The following is a 19,630-nucleotide window of genomic DNA, read 5'->3' on the forward strand; positions in this document are numbered from 1 at the left end:
TGTCTCCACCTCTGTAAAATGGGAATCGTGGGAAGCCAGATTCCCACATTATTGTGAGGATGAAAGCAAGTAATGAGATATGATTCAGCACGGCAGAACTGCATTTTGTGGTTTATCCTTTTTTAAAGTGTCAATAAGAAATTTAAAAATGTTGGCGATCAGTCGGAATTTAGGCAGGTATTAGTCTCTGTACATATTGTTAAAATGCAGCGCTCAGTGTGCACACACACTCACAGAAACTGAACTATAGAAATAGTGATTATTATTATCATTACACTCATACCTCGTGTTGCGTTTCCTTCAGGTTGAGTGTTTTCAGGTTGCGTCCCATGGTGACCCAGAAGTACCGGAAAGGGTTACTTCCGGGTTTCGCCGCATGCGCAGATGCGCAAAATGACGATATGCGCATGCGCAGAAGTGACGAATCAGGACCCGCAGCTGCACAGCTGCGGGTTGCGTTCTGCTCATGTTGCGAACGGGCCTCTGGAACGGATCCCGTTCGCAACCAGAGGTACCACTGTATTATTATTTATTACAGTTGTTAGTCGCTTTATACAAGAAGAAAAGACTCAGTGAAATTCAATGAGATAAAATATGCTCCTGTCTGTCGTTCAGTGTAGGATAGGCTGTGCACCAAACACCATGTGCACTGATGACTCTCATACCTAGAATCCCGAATTCATTGATTCAGCAGAGTTATACAGTTATGATTGTGTTTTCTCCTCTCTCCCCCCTCCCCGCCCTAACAGATCACGGTGTTAGACCTTGACGGGCAACATCTCAGCAGAATCAGTGGCTTGGACAAACTGGAGAATTTGCGGTGGGCCTCCTTTAGCAACAACAACCTCACTAAAATAGAAGGGCTGGATACTTGCCAAAATCTGGAGGAGCTCACGGTAGATGGAAACTGCATCACAACCCTCGAGGGTAAGGTATTTTGCATGCTCCGTTCCGAATATCCACAGCTTTGGGCGTTCCTGGACTTGGCTCCGCTCCCAGGGAGGAGGCTGGGGCCAGGAGCACTTCTGCACAGCGGCAGCTTTTGCAAGAGCTTTGCCATTTCCTGGAGGAGAAGGGCGTCACATGATCGTCCGTCTTGGAGAAGCAGCGCTTCGAAAGGGCAGCTTTCAGTTCAGGGCCCTTGATACTCGATGGCACTGGCTTCTGAATTGTTTCTGGGTCCATGGGTGTAGCCAGGATTTATGTCACAGCGTGGGCAGGACAGCCACCCGTCACCATCCTCTGTCTCTTTCTCGCAGATTCGGAATGAAGTGTCTCAACAACAGTTGTTTGTTTATTATTATTGTTGTTGTTTAGTCGTTTAGTCATGTCCAACTCTTTGTGACCCCCTGGACCAGAGCACGCCAGGCACTCCTGTCTTCCACTGCCTCCCGCAGTTTGGTCAGACTCATGCTGGTAGCTTTGAGAAGACTGTCCAACCATCTCGTCCTCTGTCGTCCCCTTCTCCTTGTGCCCTCCCTCTTTCCCAACATCAGGGTCAGTTTTTAAAGACCTGTCTGAACAGGAAGGACTTGGCCTTCATCGTTGTTGTTGTTAAGGGAGGGAGTTCCACAATATGGAAGCAGCCATGGAGAAAGCTCGTTCCCTTGTGTCACAGCTCTCGCCAGAAACGTTCTTTCTTCCCCTTCCCCAGGCATTTCGAAGCTCTGCAAACTCATGAGGTTGAGCGCCAACAACAATCACCTCACCAGCCTGGAGAGGAATGTTTTTGATAACTTATCTCACCTCCATTATCTCTCTCTGGAGAACAACCGGATCACTACGTTGGCGGGCTTGCAAAAAGCCTATGCGCTCATTGAACTCTACATAAGCAACAACTACATTTCCTCCAACCAAGAAATATATCAGTTGAAGGTAAAGGGGGGGACGGGACATCACCACTTTAAAAGCGTGAATGAAAGTCAATCACCCATCTCCTACTACCCTCCTGAGAAAAACCCCACCCCACCCTCCCACTATATATAAGGGTCTGGTGATCTCAAAAAGTGTGCATGCACATGAAAGCTCATACCAACAACAAATTGAGTTGGTCTCTAAGGTGCTACTGGACAATTTTTTATATATATTTCCTCTGCGTCAGACCAACACGGCTACCTACCTGAATGAAACCCTTGTGAGTGTGTAGCGTCATGCCAAAGGGAAAGGATTGTGAACCGCTGAGTCCGTTACCCCTCGAATGGAAACACAGCTATTCTTTGAAATTCTTGTTTTTGGTATTTGGTAAAATATAAAACATGGTACTGTTATAAAAATAGAATTCTCCGTATGCCTAGATCCAGGTTTGGGGCAATTCCTCTTTGGTGAGAGAGCCCCAGTAGAGATTTAAAATCCCAAAATATGCAGCAAAGTAACGTGTGGAAATATAAGCTGTTACACTGATAAAGATATCCCCTTCTAAGTTGCTTCCAAAGTTCCCCTTACTTCCCTTAATGTAGAAAGAAATCTTAGTTTTAATGGAAAATAAGGATAAAAAATATGTTAAGATATTTATAATATGACAGAAAATAGAGAAAGATGGAAAGGATTTGCTGAAACAATTAATAGAAGTGGAATACAAAAAGGGAGGTGAGAGGAAATCGAGGAAACAAGGGAATGAAAGATAGAGTATGGAAAAGCTGTGATGTATGGTTTTTTTTAATGGTTTTTGTTTTATTTTGTTTAGGGTTAGGGTAGGTTAGGGTTTTGTTTAGCTTAGTTTAATGTGTTTAGTTAAATGTGTTTAGGTTGTGTTTTGTATTGTTTATATATTGTATTGTATTGTTCCTTTTTTGTCTTTTCTCTCTTGTCTTTCTTCTTCTTCTTTTCCTTTTCTGTAATCTTTAAAAGTAATAAATATTATTTTTTAAAAAATGTAGAAAGAAATCACAAGTTTGGTAGGTTAAAATTGGTTTACTTACATACCCTTCAAAGGTCAGATTCATGTGCTTTTCCATATAGCAGTAAGAAAACACAGGCAGTAAGACTTAGTTTCTAAATTGTATAGAAACACAAAGATGGCTTGCTTAAGCCATGCGGTCTAAGCTTGGAGCATCCAACCCCTTACTAGTAGGGTTCACACAGTGGCAAGGTGGAAAGTAGGAGAACCAGACACTTGATAACACCAGCCTCCTTTTCCAGGGTCTAAACAATCTGGTCATCCTGGACATGTATGGAAACCTGATCGTTTGGAAGCAGGATAACTACCGCCTCTTTGTAATTTTCCATATCCCATCTCTGAAAGCCTTGGACGGCACCGCAGTGGTGAGCTCCTTTTCTATATAAAGGATATGTATAAAACTTTTATGTCTTATAAGCAAAGAAGGCAGTCAGCCCCAATCAGAGAATACAGAGTCAGTGTTGAATATTGTGCTTTGTTGAATATTGTCTTGAATATTGGGACCTTGGGGCAAATGTAGGGTTGCCATATTTCAAAAAGGAAAAACCAGGACACCCCCAAAATTGTTGAGTTCTCGCAGTGAGGGAACCACCAGAAGGCCCTTGGCACTGGACCTCAGTGTCTGGGCAGAGCGATGGGGGTGGAGACGCTCCTTCAGGTATACTGGACTGAGGCCGTTTAGGGCTTTCAGGATCAGCACCAACACTTTGAATTGCGCTCAAAAACGTAATGGGAGCCGATGTAGGTCTTTCAAGACCAAGACCACTGTTATGTGGTCTCGGCGGCCACTCCCAGTCACCAGTCTAGCTGCCACATTCTGGATTAGTTGTAGTTTCCAGGTCACCTTCAAAGGTAGTCCAAGCAAGAGATAACTAGAGCATGCACCACTCTGGCGAGACAGTCTGTGGGCCGGTAGGGTCTCAGCCTGCGTACCAGGTGGAGTTGGTAGACAGCTGCCCTGGACACAGAATTGACCTGTGCCTCCATGGAGAGCTGTGAGTCCAAAATGACTCCCAGGCTGCGCACCTGGTCCTTCAGGGCCAGTTATCCCATTCAGGACCTGGGAGTCCGCCACATCTGCCCGCCTCCTGTCCCCCAAAAACAGTACTTCTGTCTTGTCAGGATTCAACCTCAATCTGTTAGCTGCCATCCATCCTCCAACCGCCTCCAGACCTTCACCGCCTTCACTGGTTCTGGTTTGAGAGGTAGAGCTGGGTATCATCCGCATATTGATGGACACCCAGCGCAAACCCCCTGATGAGCTCTCCCAGCGGCTGCATGTAAATGTTGAAAAGCATGGGGGAAGAGAACGGAACCCTGAGTCACCCCACAAGTGAGACCCCAGGGGTCTGAACACTCACCCCCCAACACCACTTTCTGAACACAGCCCAGGAGGAAGCAACGGAACACAGATGTGCTGTGTACACTCTGCGAATAATGAAGAAGAGAAGAAGAAGAGTTTGGATTTGATATCCCGCCTTTCACTCCCTTTAAGGAGTCTGAAAGCGGCTCACATTCTCCTTTCCCTTCCTCCCCCACAACAAACACTCTGTGAGCTGAGTGGGGCTGAGAGACTTCAAAGAAGTGTGACTAGTCCAAGGTTACTCAGCAGCTGCAGGTGGAAGAGACGTGAACCCGGTTCCCTAGGTTACGTGACTACTGCTCTTAACCACTACACCACACTGGCTCTCTTTCTTCTTCTCTCTGTCCTCAATCTTCCAACATCCAGCTTCAATCTTCTAACTTTCATTTCGGCTCTCAGTTAAAAATAAACAAATTAATGTCCTCAATGCAGGAAGCAGCTGAAACTGAAAACGCTAAAGATTTATTTGGGGGCAAACTTAATGCGGATATGGTTGCGGAAAGACTGGGCCATTCCAACTTCAGCAAAATGCAAGAATTAAATTGGACAGCCTCTATGATCAGGTCAGAAATATTTTTAACACGAGTGACAAGGACTGTGGGCAGCTACCCAGCTCTGATTGTCAGCAGAGTTCCTAAAACCGCACATCGGCGCTTACCACTGATTGTCCCTGAATCCCTTTAAAAAGCACAGCTCCCACCATGCCTGGCTAGAGATGGGAAGTTCCCATAGAAGCCAGCCTGGCTCCCTCCTTGCTGTCCTTCCACTGGTATGTAAAGAAGACCTCCTTATTCCAGCAGGCTTTGGGGAAGTGGCTGCTTTTAATGAAAGGGCTGGTGCCTTGATTTGTGTGTGTGTATGAAACATGCAGTGGTTGGAATTGGTCTAAGCTGGACTTGCACGCAGGGGCGGAGCAAGGTGGGTAGACTGCCCTGTAGGGTGGCAGGTAGACTCCTCGTCGCAAGGCATGCGATCTCCGCAAAAAAAAGCTCAACAACTCAACAAAAATGAAATAAAGTCAAACCATTTTTGCAGGCAATTTAAAAAAAAATAATAATTCAATGTCGGGGAGGGTGACAAGAAATTTTTTGGACCGGGTACCACCTGACCTTGCTACGCCACTGCTTGCATGCCTGGAGAGGGAGTGTAGCTCTATGGCAGAGCACAGCCTTTGCACACAGAAGGTACCAGGTTCCATCGCCACCATCTCCAGTTAAATAGATAATGAGTAGAAGACAAAGCCTCTGTCTGAGATTCTGGAGAGTGGCTGCTGCTGCTGCTGCCGGTCAGAGAAGACAATATGGATCTAGCTGGACCAATTGGTCTGCCCTGGAGTAAGGAGGCTTCCTATGTTCCTAGACCAATGTTTTCTTTCTCTGTCTCTCTCTTTTAATTTTTATTTATACTATTCAGGTTTATACATTTCCTTAATTTTACAGTCATTTTAACATTTCAAAACTTGGCTTCCTTCCCCCTCTTTTTGCGGTTACTTAAAGTTATTTATATATATATATATATCTTCTGCATATCCAAATTCATTTAATTTGCTCACTTGTTTATCTACTTTAAATATATACTCTTGCTATAACTGGACGCGGGTGGCGCTGTGGGTAAAACCTCAGTGCCTAGGACTTGCCGATCGTAAGGTCAGAGGTTCGAATCCCTACAGCGGGGTGAGCTCCCGTCGTTCAGGCCCAGCTCCTGCCCACTTAGTAGTTCGAAAGCACCCCTAAGTGCAAGTAGATAAATAGGTACCGCTTTATAGCGGGAAGGTAAACGGCGTTTCCGTGTGCAGCACCGGTGCTGGCTCGCCAGTGCAGCTTCGTCACGCTGGCCACGTGACCCGGAAGTGTCTTCGGACGCCGCCGGCTCCCGGCCTCTTGAGCGAGATGAGCGCGCAACCCTAGAGTCGGTCACGACTGGCCCGTACGGGCAGGGGTACCTTTACCTTTACCTTGCTATAACTGCAGGTTATTATAATAATTTTTATCTGTTTGCAGTTTATCTGTAAATATTCAATAAACCATTTCCATTCTTTTATAAAAAGTTTGTTATCTTGATTTCTTATTCTTCGGTAAGTTTCACCATTTCTGCATATTCCATAAGTTTTTGTATCCATTTTTCCTTTGTTGGGACTTCTGTTTCTTTCCATTTTGGGGCAAGTAACATTCTTGCTGCTGTAGTAGCACACATAAATAAATTTCTGTACGATTTAAGTAGTTCTGTCCCTATAATTCCCAAAATGTTTTCCGTTTGCTTTGAAAAGGGAAAGAAAAGCTCTGTTGGTGCTTCCTTAGAGCATGCCTCAGGGCGGGAAACAGCATCAAGTTTTATTTACCATCCGCCCTCTCTAAATGTCTTCTTTCTTTCTTTCCTTTGTCTGACTCAGAATGGTGGATCTTGTGCCAGCAGACCAGTTTAAGAACATCACCAGCGTGAATTTGCAGAACAACAACCTCACCTCTTTCAGTGGTCTGGTCTACCTCCCTAACATCAAGGTGAGTCATCTATGCTTCCTATTCTTCCCCTCTCATTCGCAGGGAATAGAGTGCAGATATAGATGGCCCTGGTGTGGGTGTGCGAGGGCTATTTCAGACTTACTTAAAAAAAAAATATTACCATTTACTACAACTATGCCCCAGTTTTCAGGCCTGCGTCTCAGTCTTCGTTCTCTCCTCCTCCACAGATTATTATAAGGGTGAATGCTGTGAAGTTCATACATTGCTTTGCAATGTCAAGGATAGTAGCAGCCAGGGGTAGCAGCCTCATAAGTTCTAGAGAAGGGATGGGGAACCTGCAGCCCTGCAAACATTCTTGGATTCCCATCAGCTCCAGCCAGCCTGGACCAATGGTCAGTGATGATGGGAGCTGGATACAGAGGGCCACAGGTTTCCCACCCCTGCTCAAAATGCTGCTGTCAGGAGTGAGGCAGCAGTAAATCACACTGTGCAAGTTAACTCTTTATTAGCCAAAACGTGATCGGCATAGGAGTGTCAGGCTTAATTAAGCAGCTCTTGAGACTGAAGGTTCCCACCTCCTCACAGCTACCCTCTGTAGGGATGCGGGTGGCACTGTGGTCTAAAACACTGAGCCTCTTGAGCTTGCTGATCGGAAGGTCAGCAGTTCGAATCCATGCAACAGAGTGAGCTCCCGTTGCATTGTCCAAGCTCCTGCCAATCTAGCAGTTCAAGAGCATACCAGTGTGAATAGATAAATAGGTACCACTGCGGCAGAAAGATAAACGGCATTTCTGTGTCCTCTGGCTTCTGTCTGTGGACAAATGCCAGCTCCCTCGGCCTGAAAGTGGAGATGAGGACCACACCCTATAGTCAAATTCAACTGGACTTAACCGTCCAGGAGTCCTTTACCTTTACCAAGTCCCCTCCACTCCATGATTTCCCCCAAGCAATTGGAGACTGTGCCTGCATGTCTCTTCTCCGCCCTTTTCCTGCCTCTTCTGGTTCTGGGAGACCTTCTCCCTCTGCCCCCTCATCGTTGTCCCACCACCACTCCCCTTGTTCTGAGCCTTCTTCCCTTGGGGTTTCCCCAGCTGGTCACTCTCACCATTCTTCTGCATCTAACCAGTCCACGACATCCCAGGACTAAGCAGGTCAGAACTGTGGATCTGTCTTTATTCCCTGTCTTTATTCCCTGTTTACGCTACTTGCCCCATCCTAGGTCATAGAATCATAGAAGATTATAGAGTTGGACGAGATGCCAGGGATCATCTGGTCCAACCCAATGCTGAGGGTTAATTATGGGTCCTTTTTACATGGCCAAACTGAATTCACCTGATATCCTCTGACTTCCTTTTTTTATGCAGGTCCTCTGCCTCAACTACAATCACATCGAGTCGATCCTTCCCAGGCAGAAGGTTTCAAATCACTTAACCAACAGGCAGCTGCTGTACCAGAAAGTGACATCCAGCGGCTACGGACAGCAAGGATCTTCCAAAGGCAACAGGTATGTTGTAGATAAGTCCAGTAGGAGCTGCTGAAGATGGATGGGTGTTTTGACGCTGATCTAGAAGCACTGTTGCTTTGTGAAACCCAGATGGATGGTGCTTCCCCTGTTTGAAAAAGAAAAGGTTCTGACCTCCTTTTTACTCCTTTGCCTAGTCCTCAGACCTTAGTTGGCACAAAAGAGTCTTTGAGAAAGAGTATTCTTGCAGAGTATTGCTGCTTTTATTCTTAAAAAGTCTTCTCCTCCAACCATGACCAACAGCTTTTACAAACACCAAATGCAACCAGCTTTCTACCATCCAACCAACCCATACCAAACACTAACATTGACCACTCTATATATACAGGTACAATTTGGTGAAAGGTTGCATGAGTCATTGTAGGCCGCTGACTCATGCTGACTTAGTTCTTTTAGCATTAAAGAAACAGCGGCCAATTTTTAGCTGTTACATCCCCTTCGGGAGGTTGGTTTCTGGAGGGAGAACCAGTTCTACGCATTTGCAGTGGGGGGCTGCCTGCTTCCCAAGTCTTACACCCTGGTCCCCCTAGTCAACAGCTCCATTTGGAGCCTTTTCTGGGGCACATTCTGATGGGGGTGCAGAGGAGTGGAACTGGTGTGTGAACGACCCAGACTGGTAAACGAAGGCCTTGAGATACTGTGGACAAGTTCCTGGCAGAGGCATGAAGAGAAAACAAATGGAATCTCTCTTGCATCTCGGCCTTTTGTTCCAGACGCGTGAGCCCCTTATATCTGCTTAATCTATGAAAATCAGACTGCTTTGTCCAGCCTCCTCCTCGGTCAGTTTGGTCCAGGTGTACAGTGAGGCTTTTGTGCTTTTCTCAGAAACATCTGGCAAAAGATATGCATGGGTTTTGCAGGTCTGATATCTCCGAAAGACCTTAATCAGGCTTATCAGTCGGGGTATTAAGTCCTTGAACCCTTTAGTTAATTAAAAACTGCTTAATTCCACTGTCTGATTCGCGGGGTATCAGTACGACTTTCCTTCTTAAGGCAATTAAGTCCTCCCTTTCAGCCTGCTTTCAGTAATCATCTCAGGCCTCTTCTGTGTATGAGTATTCTCATAGCGATGGCCATCGGAAGTGTTTGCTCTTTGTGCTTTAGAGCACAGACAGTCTGCCCGTGAGGCCGGATGAGGCAGCCGCTTTCGGTGGCACCTCTTAAGGGGCGTGATTTCGACTCCTTCCATGCAGACTGAAGATGTAAATGGGTGAATAACCCATATTTCTTAAAGCTATGATAGTCCCTGCTACATCTTCATTTCCCCAAAGGAACAAAAACCCTGGGTGAGTGCCTGGAACCTCATAGTCTCTTGCCACCACTTGGCAGAGAGCAGGGTTGGCACCCAACTTTTGTAACATCTAAAAATGTGATGTAGGAATATGACCGGTGAGTTTGCACACAAATGTGCATTCTCCAGGTTGGCCTGTCAAGGGGCCAGGAATGGCTGTAGCTTCCTGCTGATAATGCACCCAGGAACACTCCCCTGGGTGCGCTGCTGTGTAATAATAATAATAATAATAATAATAATAATAATAATAATAATAATAAATAAATTATTAATTTTACTCTGCCCATCTGGCTGGGTTTCCCCAGCCACTCTGGGCGGCTTCCAACAAAACACTAAAATACAATAACCTATTAAACATTAAAAGCTTCCCTAAACAGGGCTGCCTTCAGATGTCTTCTAAAAGTCTGGTAGTTGTTGTTCTCTTTGACATCTGGTGGGAGGGCGTTCCACAGGGCAGGTGCCACCACCGAGAAGGCCCTCTGCCTGGTTCCCTGTAACTTGGCTTCTCGCAGTGAGGGAACCACCAGAAGGCCCTCGGTGCTAGACCTCAGTTAACTTAACCTGGCATAGGTAACGGTAAAGGGACCCCTGACCATAAGGTCCAGTTGTGGCTGACTCTGGGGTTGCGGCGCTCATCTTGCTATATTGGCCAAGGGAGCCGACATACAGCTTCCGGGTCCTGTGGCCAGCATGACTAAGCCGCTTCTGGCAAACCAGAGCGGCGCACGGAAATGCCGTTTACCTTCCCGCCAGAGTGGTACCTATTTATCTACTTGCACTTTGATGTGCTTTCGAAGTGCTAGGTTGGCAGGATAACCTGGCATGCCAGACCCATAAAAAGGAAGTGCGCCGAAACCTCAGAAGTAACCTCCATTTGGCCGATCCCTGACTTTTCCTGTGCAGAGTGGCAGAAGTATTGCATTCTGGTCTCTTGCTCCACTTTACCCTGGCAGCAAAGGGCTGTTGCCAAGGGGTCATCATGAAACTTTTACTAAATAGAAGCAAACAGCGGTTTCCAGCTGTTCCACTTTTCCTCCTGTCAGGCATTTTGCTGGGTGAAGAGTGGATTTCCATGTTAGTGCCTGAAGTCCATGGTGGGGGTTCCAGCACCGCTGTTTTAACAGCAGCGGGGTGTCCTCGCCCAGCCCTGCTTCAAAGCTCTAGCAAAACTCTGTGCATTGGGGTGGGGGAAAACTGTACATCAATTTCTTTCTTGGCCGTTGGCAGCTGAGCTCTGTCCCCTGACGTGGTCCCCTTGTTGTTTCAGGGACATGGGAGCCAATGAAAGCTTGCCTCCGATCATGGAGAGCTTAGAAGTTCTCCATCTGGGCTACAACGGGATTGCCAGTTTGGCCTCGCTGCAGATTAGCAGGCTAAAAAACCTGAAGTTTCTGTTCCTACAGGGTAAGTAACAACAGTAGTATAAACAGTCATTATCACGTGTTCACACGATACCTTTTTTGGGGGGTGGGGAGATGGAAGAGAGGTCTGTAAGAAGGTTGGAGTTGGAGCACAGCAACATTTGGTTGCAGACTCAGCTTGTAGTATATATAGTCCCCAACTAAATGTTACCCATTCGCTTCCCAGAAGCCACTGCAGAATTCTAAACAAGGCCAGAGGTAGACCAGTTGATCTGTGGGGTTGTGTGTGTGTGTGTGTGTGTGTGTTTATATATACAGGGCTTTTTTCCAGCCACAACTCACCAGAACTCAGTTCCAGCACCTCTCAGGTAGGCGCCATTGCCAATATAAGAGACCAAGGATTCGTAGTGAGTTCCGGCACCTCTTTTTTCCAGAAAAATAGCACTGTGTGTATGTGTGTTTCTGTGTCTGTTGTATTTTATAAGGTTTCATTAAGACTTTTCATAATACATTACAATAAAAAACTAAATAAAAATAAAAATACAAAGTCCTTTTTCGTAGGTAAATTTTAACTTAAGCAATCCAATCTGGCTTGTCCAGATTGGTTTTGATCCTGGTAAATCCCCTTTGTTCCCTCCTCAAAAGAACAAGGACACAACAGTCTTCTTTAAAAATATAACAAGAAGTTTACTTATATTCAGGTCACAGTAGATTCCCTGAAGGCAGGCTTTAGTTTGTAGTTACAGGAAAGAGAGTGGGTTCATCCCATGTAGGAATATGAGCACATGTGCTGCTGGCTGAGAGCCAGCAGACAGCAAAATACATCAAGAGAACAGCATCAGGAGTTGAAGAAGTCAACAGAGCAAGAGGAGGATGGCTGCGTGACTGTCCCTTTTTACAGGGTCTCACAGGGTCACGGCCATCTACCTGGTCACATGCAGGGGGAGGATGCTCCAGACTAGGTGTGAGAGGAAGTCCTCCTGGCTGGAGTAACATCCCCCTGTGTGTCCGCTCTGGGCAAACAGGAAGTGTTGTACTTGACTGCTTTTGCTACACCCCACATCCTTTCCTCTTTCCATTGCAGGCAACGAGATCAGCCAGATCGAGGGGCTTGATGGCCTGCAGCTTCTACAGGAATTGGTGCTGGATCATAACCGACTCAAAGCAATCCACGAGAATTCGTTTGCCAAGCAGAGCTCCCTGGTGGCGCTTCACCTGGAGGAGAACCGCCTGAGAGAACTGAACAATTTGCATTGCTTGGTGAAGTTGCAGAAGCTTTTCCTTGGCCTCAATAGAATTCAGGTACAGTGGATCTGGTGGGAGAGAGCGGAGCAAGCCTTCCCCAACCTGGTGCCCTCCAGATGTGTAGGAGCTGCAGTCCAGAACAGCTGGGGGGCACTAACTGGGGAAGGCTGGATGCCAAAGGTTCCAGTGCTGAATTCTGCACTCAGCTTGTTGTTTGCTGTTAGGAAAGAGAAAATCTATCCATTTTGGTTTCTCTCCATTTCTCATTTTTCCAAAGTGCAGTTCTTTAATTTCTGCATCAGTTTGCAAATTCTTGTTTTAAAAAAACCCTCTTGAAGCTTCATCAGCAAATTCCTCCTAATGATCCCATATTTGTATCCAGCTTTGGCTAGAACACACCTTTTTTTGCAAATGAATTCTCCCTAATGCAATGCATGCTTCTGTGTTATGTGAGCATTTGATTGCATGCTTTACCTTGGTATATGCATTTTATTTGGTACACTTGGCTGGAGAACTGCAAAAATCTGGAGAGGTGCAGATTTGAAAGGATGGTTGTAATTTCAATTGACACACTGTTTTGGGAAGGGTGAATTAAGTAGGCTTGCCTTAGAATGGGGACTGGAATAAATTTCTGCCCCATCCCTAATTGCAATGGATCTTGTACCGCTATCTCTTAGGATGATAATAATAATAATAATAATAATAATAATAATAATAATAATAATAATAATAATAATTTATTATTTATACCCCGCCCATCTGGCTGGGCTTCCCCAGCCACTCTGGGCGGCTTCCAAAAAAATATTAAAATACAGTAATACATCAAACATTAAAAGCTTCCCTAAAGAGGGCTGCCTTCAGATGTCTTCTAAAAGTCTGGTAGTTGTTGTTCTCTTTGACATTTGGTGGGAGGGCGTTCCACAGGGAGGGTGCCACTACCGAGAAGACCCTCTGCCTGGTTCCCTGTAACTTGGCTTCTCTCAGTGAGGGAAACGCCAGAAGGCCCTTGGCGCTGGACCTCAGTGTCCAGGGTGGAGACGCTCCTTCAGATATACTGGACCGAGGTCATTTAGGGCTTTAAAGGTCAGCACCAACACTTTGAATCGTGCTCAGAAACGTACTGGGAGCCAGTGTAGGTCTTTCAAGACCGTTGTTATATGGTCTTGGAGGCCGCTCCCAGTCACCAGTCTGGCTGCCGCATTCTGGATTAGTTGTAGTTTCCGGGTCACCTTCAAAGGTAGCCCCATGTAGAGCGCATTACAGTAGTCCAAGCGGGAGATCAGTCAAGAAACAATTGAGCCAACAAATGGTCAACTGGGAATTAGGGGTCGTGATTTGAATAGACTAGAATACGACTGGGAAATCTGTAGCCCTCCAGATTTTGGACCACTACTCCCATCATCCCTGGCCATTCCCCAGGCTGGCTAGGGCTGATGGCAGTTGCAGTCCTCCAGTAGTTGGAGGGTCACAGGCTCCCCATTCCTGCCCAAAGTGATCCCTGAAGGACTCCATAGCAAAGCTGTATGAAGATTCCTGCATAAGACTGTCAGTGCTTGCATTCCTCAGGAAAGCTTTCAATGGCTTTTGAATACAACCTTTTTTAATCTTGCGACAGGAGTTGTCAGAACTTGAAAAGCTCGATTGTCTTCCATGCATTAAAGAGCTCTCGATATATGGAAATCCGGTGAGTAAAGCTGAGGTTTACCTTCGTCTCCTTAATTATGCACAACCTAGTTAGTAAGTGCTTTGCAGGATGCTGCCTTAAGACTGATGTGCTCGCAAAGAGGCCTGACATGCTTTAGTTGTGATACCTGCATTGCAGGAGGTTGGACTAGATGACACCAGCGCTACAGTTCTGTGATTCTATGATCTCATTCTGGAATATTCAGAACTCATTTTCGTGATGTTAAGTACAGTGTTTTTTTGTGTGTGTTTTGGTATCCCCAAACAGGTCATATACCATTTGACAGTAAATATATCCATGAGAAAGCCTGGAAATGTTTTGAGTGCAAGACAGTAGTCATTAAATTGTATATGTGCCTCTTCTAAAATGATGCCTTTTAGAAAGCACAATGGGAGGGACGAGGTTGAAAGCAGATCCATGGACATTTGCATGTGCATATGGCAAGTTTAGAAGCAAGATTTCCCTCCATGGGTGCTTACCGTTAAGTATGCTGCATCTGTGTTGTGTTACATCTGCCTTCGCTGTGTTATGTTACATCTGTTAGCTAACTGTAGGGCCTAAACCTGAACCTCTGGAAGGGATGTGAGCAAAATGCACTTGATTTAACACCTGGGTTTCACCACTGTCTTCTTTCCTCTCCACATCCCAGGTGTCCCGCAAGATTTGCCACCGCCCGCTCCTCGTATTCCACTTACCTAACCTTCAGGTGCTGGATGGAGTAACAGTCACTCCAGAAGAGAGGGCAAGGGCTGAAGTCCATTTGCTAGAACAGCAAGTAAAGCACAATTATTATAATTAAGATCTGCTTAGGCCTCTTACCGTTTTGGGGAGGACTGAGGCAGGTGTGATTCTGTCAGCTCAGAAATTGCCTTTGGTGTCTTCTTTTCCTCTTTAAAAATCCAGCCTGTTTTTGAGTCGCATTCAGGGGCAGCCATGTTTGGGTGCTGGTATCAATGACAGTTCAGTAACGAGGGCTCTTTAGTTCCACACAGTGGCACAGCTACCTTGAGCTACTGTCAAGTCCCAAAATGGCAAACACCACCCACCCCCCGGGTCCTGAAACGAGAATCCTTGTGCACCCAAAGAACCAAAATAACACTTTCTGACGGGGCTTGCAGAGTCAGTTCATTCCTCTCTTTATTTCTTTTTAAAAAACCACCTTCTTGCAGCACCAAACGACATTGAATGTATGCTTGCAATTCACTTTTTATTCTGGGTGAACCATCCCCACTGCCACCCTCAATATCGGGGGACAGTCAAATTAGTCCCCACCAACCTTGTTGTTGTTTAGTTGTGTCCAACTCTTCGTGACCCCATGGACCAGAGCACGCCAGGCACTCCTGTCTTCCACTGCCTCCCGCAGTTTGGTCAGACTCATGTTTGTAGCTTCGAGAACACTGTCCAACCATCTCATCTTCTGTCGTCCCCTTCTCCTTGTGCCCTCCATCTTTCCCAGCATCAGGGTCTTTTCCAGGGAGTCTTCTCTTCTCCTGAGGTGGCCAAAGTATTGGAGCCTCAGCTTCAGGATCTGTCCTTCCAGTGAGCCCTCAGGGCTGATTTCAGAATGGAGAGGTTGGTTCTTCTTGCAGTCCACGGGACTCTCAAGAGTCTCCTCCAGCACCATAATTCAAAAGCATCAGTTCTTGGGCAATCAGCCTTCTTTATGGTCCAGCTCTCACTTCCATGCATCAACCTTACTTGACATATAGATGGGTACAGCCAAGAAGTGACTTCTGGCAGAGATTTTGGGAGGATGGATTGAAAGTGGCTGGGCAAAGGACGGGGTTCAGAAGAAGGAGGATGAAGGAGGATGGCAGAGGAGGGATGAAGGAGAATGGCGGACTGGTTTATGCGATCGATCGAGTGAGGCCTTGAGAGGTAAGACTGAACGATTTGCAGTACAAGCTTCTCCTTGCCGCTTTCAGTGTAAGGTCAAATCCTCACACTTGCCTGCGGGAGGTTTGTACGCTTGTGCAACATAAACAAGACCACACCAGATTTTTAAGATGTTGTGATTCCAATATGTGCGTCAGGAAGTGCATGCAAGTATAATTACACTGTCAGTCCCTGAGTATGCTGCAACGAGCTTCCAGAGCTTCTATGGGTGTGTGTACATGTGTGTGTACACAAGAAGTTGTATATATGCAAGCAGTTCATTTCAGACCAGTGATGCTCTGAGCTACAACCCCCATCATGTTACCCCCGTGCATTGACCATGCTGGCTGGGGGTTGGTAGGAGCCCATTGACACCTGCAAGACCACAGGCTCCCATCCTTATTTTAGACTCTGAGCTTAATGGTCTTACACCCCTCTTCTTTCATTGCGCAGGATTGGACCAGATACGCTTTGGGGTCCTTTCCAACTCCACAATTCTGTGATTCTAGCATTCCTTTGTAGGAGGAGTACCATTCTGCAATACATGTTTGTGCATACGTAATTTGTGGGTTAAACCACAGAGCCTAGGACTTGCCAATCAGAAGGTCGGCGGTTCAAATCCCTTCCACGGGGTGCGCTCCCATTGCTCGGTCCCTGCTCCTGCCAACCTAGCAGTTCGAAAACACGTCAAAGTGCAAGTAGATAAATAGGTACCGCTCCAACGGGAAGGTAAACGGCATTTCCGTGCACTGCTCTGGTTCGCCAGAAGTGGCTTAGTCATGCCGGCCACATGACCCAGAAGTTGTACGCCGGCTCCCTTGGCCAGTAAAGCGAGATGAGCGCCGCAACCCCAGAATCATAGAATCATAGAGTTGGAAGAGACTACAAGGGCCATCGAGTCCAACCCCCTGCCAAGCAGGAAACACCATCAGAGCACTCCTGACATATGGTTGTCAAGCCTCTGCTTAAAGACCTCCAAAGAAGGAGACTCCACCACACTCCTTGGCAGCAAATTCCACTGTCGAACAGCTCTTACTGTCAGGAAGTTCTTCCTAATGTTTAGGTGGAATCTTCTTTCTTGTAGTTTGTATCCATTGCCCCAGAGTCGGCCACGACTGAACCTAATGGTCAGGGGTACCTTTACCTTTACATTTAATTTGACTACAACACTATTGGTATCCTTTTAAAATTTAGGGGTGTAATTTAGGAGTTTCCACCCGCAGTCTCTTGCCCAGCTTTCGTCAACCTGGTGCTCTCAATGTTTTTAACCACGACTCCCAAATCTGGCTGCAGCTGATGGGAGTTGTAGTCCAGAACATCTGGAGGGCTTCGGGTTGGTGAAGGCTGCTCTACTCTGCGTGAAAACTCGCTCAGTTTATGATGCCCCAAGCCCCAGTCCGAAAAACACATTAGGCGACGTCTTTGCCATGTTTACAGTATCAGAAGCGACGCCTGCCTCTTTGTAGAGCCAAGATCTCAGCGGGTTGCCTTGCAAAAATGAACACTGGTGTGTGTGTGTGTGTTTTGCTGCTTGAAGATGTGGTGCTTTGTATACAAGGCTTCTAAGTGCTGTGAAGCGGATTGCAGCACGTTGTAAATGCCTTTATTTCCAAACTGACCTATGCTTTTCATACGTTGGACATCACTTAAAAATAAAAAACATGGCCGTATTAGTGCAGCTGCCGAAAGAGTGCTAAGGCCTCGCCTCTCTTAGGAGAGAGAGATTTCTGGGTTTTTCAGAAAGCTTCAGTGAAGATGCTCTGCCTCGTTAGCTAGAACAGAACTGAGGCATTATCTCATTAGGCCACCGAAGTGGAACAACAAACGATTTCTCGGTTTCCTTCGCAACATCAAAGCTGCTCTTTCCTAAGTGCTTGTTAGAAAGTTGAGAAGCAAGATCTTCTGTCGTTTCTCTTTGAAAAGTACGTTTTTGGTGTTAAATGTCACAGGGAATTTCGCACGGGAGAAAGCATCTTAATTAGCGCCTTGTTTTCTCCCAAGGTGCTCCGGAAGCATTTTGGGAATGGAAGCGGAAAACCAAAACATTAGCCCCCATCCCAACCCCTACATGAGGGTAAAAATGCTATAATGATGAGCCAAATAATGTATAGATTGTTCCCAAAATCCCCTGAATCAATAATAATAATAATTTATTATTTATACCCCGCCCATCCAATGGTATGGCAGGCCTTGATTGCCATCTTTCCCTAACGAATGCATTTCCTAGGCCTGCCCAACTCCTTTATAAGTTGGAGACACCCCTAGTTTATGGCATCCCTTAGAGAAGCAAAGATGGGCTGGTAAAACGGGCAGGACATGGTGACGTCACGCGGAAGAATATCGGTCTTTTGCTCCACCTCCTGCAAGCTTTGCTTGCCTGCAGGATACTGCCAAGTGCATATCCAATTCAAGCTTTGGGTTGAAGTCCTAGCAGGTTTAGTGGTACCTTGGTTCTCGAACTCAATCCGTTCCGGAAGTCCAGAACGAAGTCCATTCAAAATCCAACGGCTTCTGATTGGCCCCAGAAACAATGCTGACAGCTGAAACAGACGTTTGGCTTCTGAAAAACGTTCGCAAACCGAAGCACTTACTTCCGGGTTTGCGGCGTCCGGGAGCCGATTTGTTCGACAACTAAGCCGTTAGCGAACCAAGGTGTGACTGAATCCCAGTCCCATCAACTGCTCCTGGAACCAAGGTTCTGTAGATGGGGGGTCGTCCCCCCCACTCCTGATTCTGTGGCGCCTTCAGCCCTACCTCTATGAGTCATGTGCAGGCCGTGCTTCTGTGTGGAATAATAATAATAATAATAATAATAATAATAATAATAATAATAATAATAATTTATTTATACCCCGCCCATCTGGCTGGGCTTCCCCAGCCACTCTGGGCGGATTCCAAAAAATATATTAAAATACTGTAATACATCAAACATTAAAAGCTTCCCTAAAGAGGGCTGCCTTCAGATGTCTTCTAAAAGTCTGGTAGTTGTTGTTCTCTTTGACATCTGGTGAGAGGGCGTTCCACAGGGCAGGCGCCACCACCGAGAAGGCCCTCTGCCTGGTTCCCTGTAACTTAGCTTCTCGCAGTGAGGGAACCGCCAGAAGGCCCTCAGAGCTGGACCTCAGTGTCCAGGCTGAATGATGGGGGTGGAGATGCTCCTTCAGGTATACTGGACAGAGGCCGATTAGGAATATTAAGAAGCACATAAAAACGGTATCGGCAAGAGTGGAAACGAATTTTAAACCCTGCAGCCAAAGGCGGATAAGGAAGCACTGGTGTTAAACACAATCGACGTAAACTGGCGGCAGTTTCAGAAAGGGATGCATCTGTAGTTTCTTGGGCTCGGGCCCAGAAGCAACATGTAGGTGCCCAGTCATGCTTGGCTCAGTGGAAAGGGGGAGCATGAAAAAAAATTGTGGCTCACCGTTGCTTCCCTTAGCAGGGAAACAGCTGCGGAGGACTGGGGAGGCAGCACCAAGCTGCATGCAACAGGGCCCCTCCTGCTCAGAAGGATCCCATTCATCTCTTTGCTTTGCCACTTGCAGAGGCTGCACCCAGAAAATATTAGCGGAGGACGTTTAGAAATGGGCCAATCTGCTTCCTCCTTGGGGGAAATATAGCTCAGCTCATTTGCAAACCAATTTTATGCGATCCTGGGGGGAGCTCACCTTGGGGAGGGGGATGCACCAGGTTTTTTTAGGGTTTATATTTCAACTAGGTTTAACTACCATATTTTTTGCTCTATAAGACTCACTTTTTCCCTCCTAAAAAGTAAGGGGAAATGTGTGTGCGCATCTTATGGAGCGAATGCAGGCTGCACAGCTATCCCAGAAGCCAGAACAGCAAGAGGGATTGCTGCTTTCACTGCGCAGCGATCCCTCTTGCTCTTCTGGCTTCTGAGATTCAGAATATTTTTTTTCTTGTTTTCTTCCTC

General features: G+C 46.4%; 1 protein-coding gene across 4 annotated transcripts in view; it reads left to right on the forward strand.

The window, feature by feature from the left end:
• LRRC9 (leucine rich repeat containing 9) overlaps positions 1-19,630 on the forward strand; it is a 74,061-nt gene that overhangs the window by 48,146 nt on the left and 6,285 nt on the right. For all 4 annotated transcript variants that reach the window (XM_083730997.1, XM_083730995.1, XM_083730994.1 and 1 more), the window contains 10 exons: positions 750-927; positions 1,655-1,875; positions 3,139-3,261; positions 4,692-4,822; positions 6,649-6,757; positions 8,083-8,222; positions 10,799-10,935; positions 11,977-12,194; positions 13,753-13,821; positions 14,471-14,596. In XM_083730997.1, coding sequence (XP_083587123.1) covers positions 750-927; positions 1,655-1,875; positions 3,139-3,261; positions 4,692-4,822; positions 6,649-6,757; positions 8,083-8,222; positions 10,799-10,935; positions 11,977-12,194; positions 13,753-13,821; positions 14,471-14,596 — 1,452 coding nt within the window. The remainder of the gene's footprint in view (positions 1-749; positions 928-1,654; positions 1,876-3,138; positions 3,262-4,691; positions 4,823-6,648; positions 6,758-8,082; positions 8,223-10,798; positions 10,936-11,976; positions 12,195-13,752; positions 13,822-14,470; positions 14,597-19,630) is intronic.

The sequence above is a fragment of the Podarcis gaigeae genome (genome assembly GCF_964106915.1).
Source record: "Podarcis gaigeae genome assembly, chromosome: 1".
Lineage (NCBI taxonomy): Eukaryota > Metazoa > Chordata > Lepidosauria > Squamata > Lacertidae > Podarcis > Podarcis gaigeae.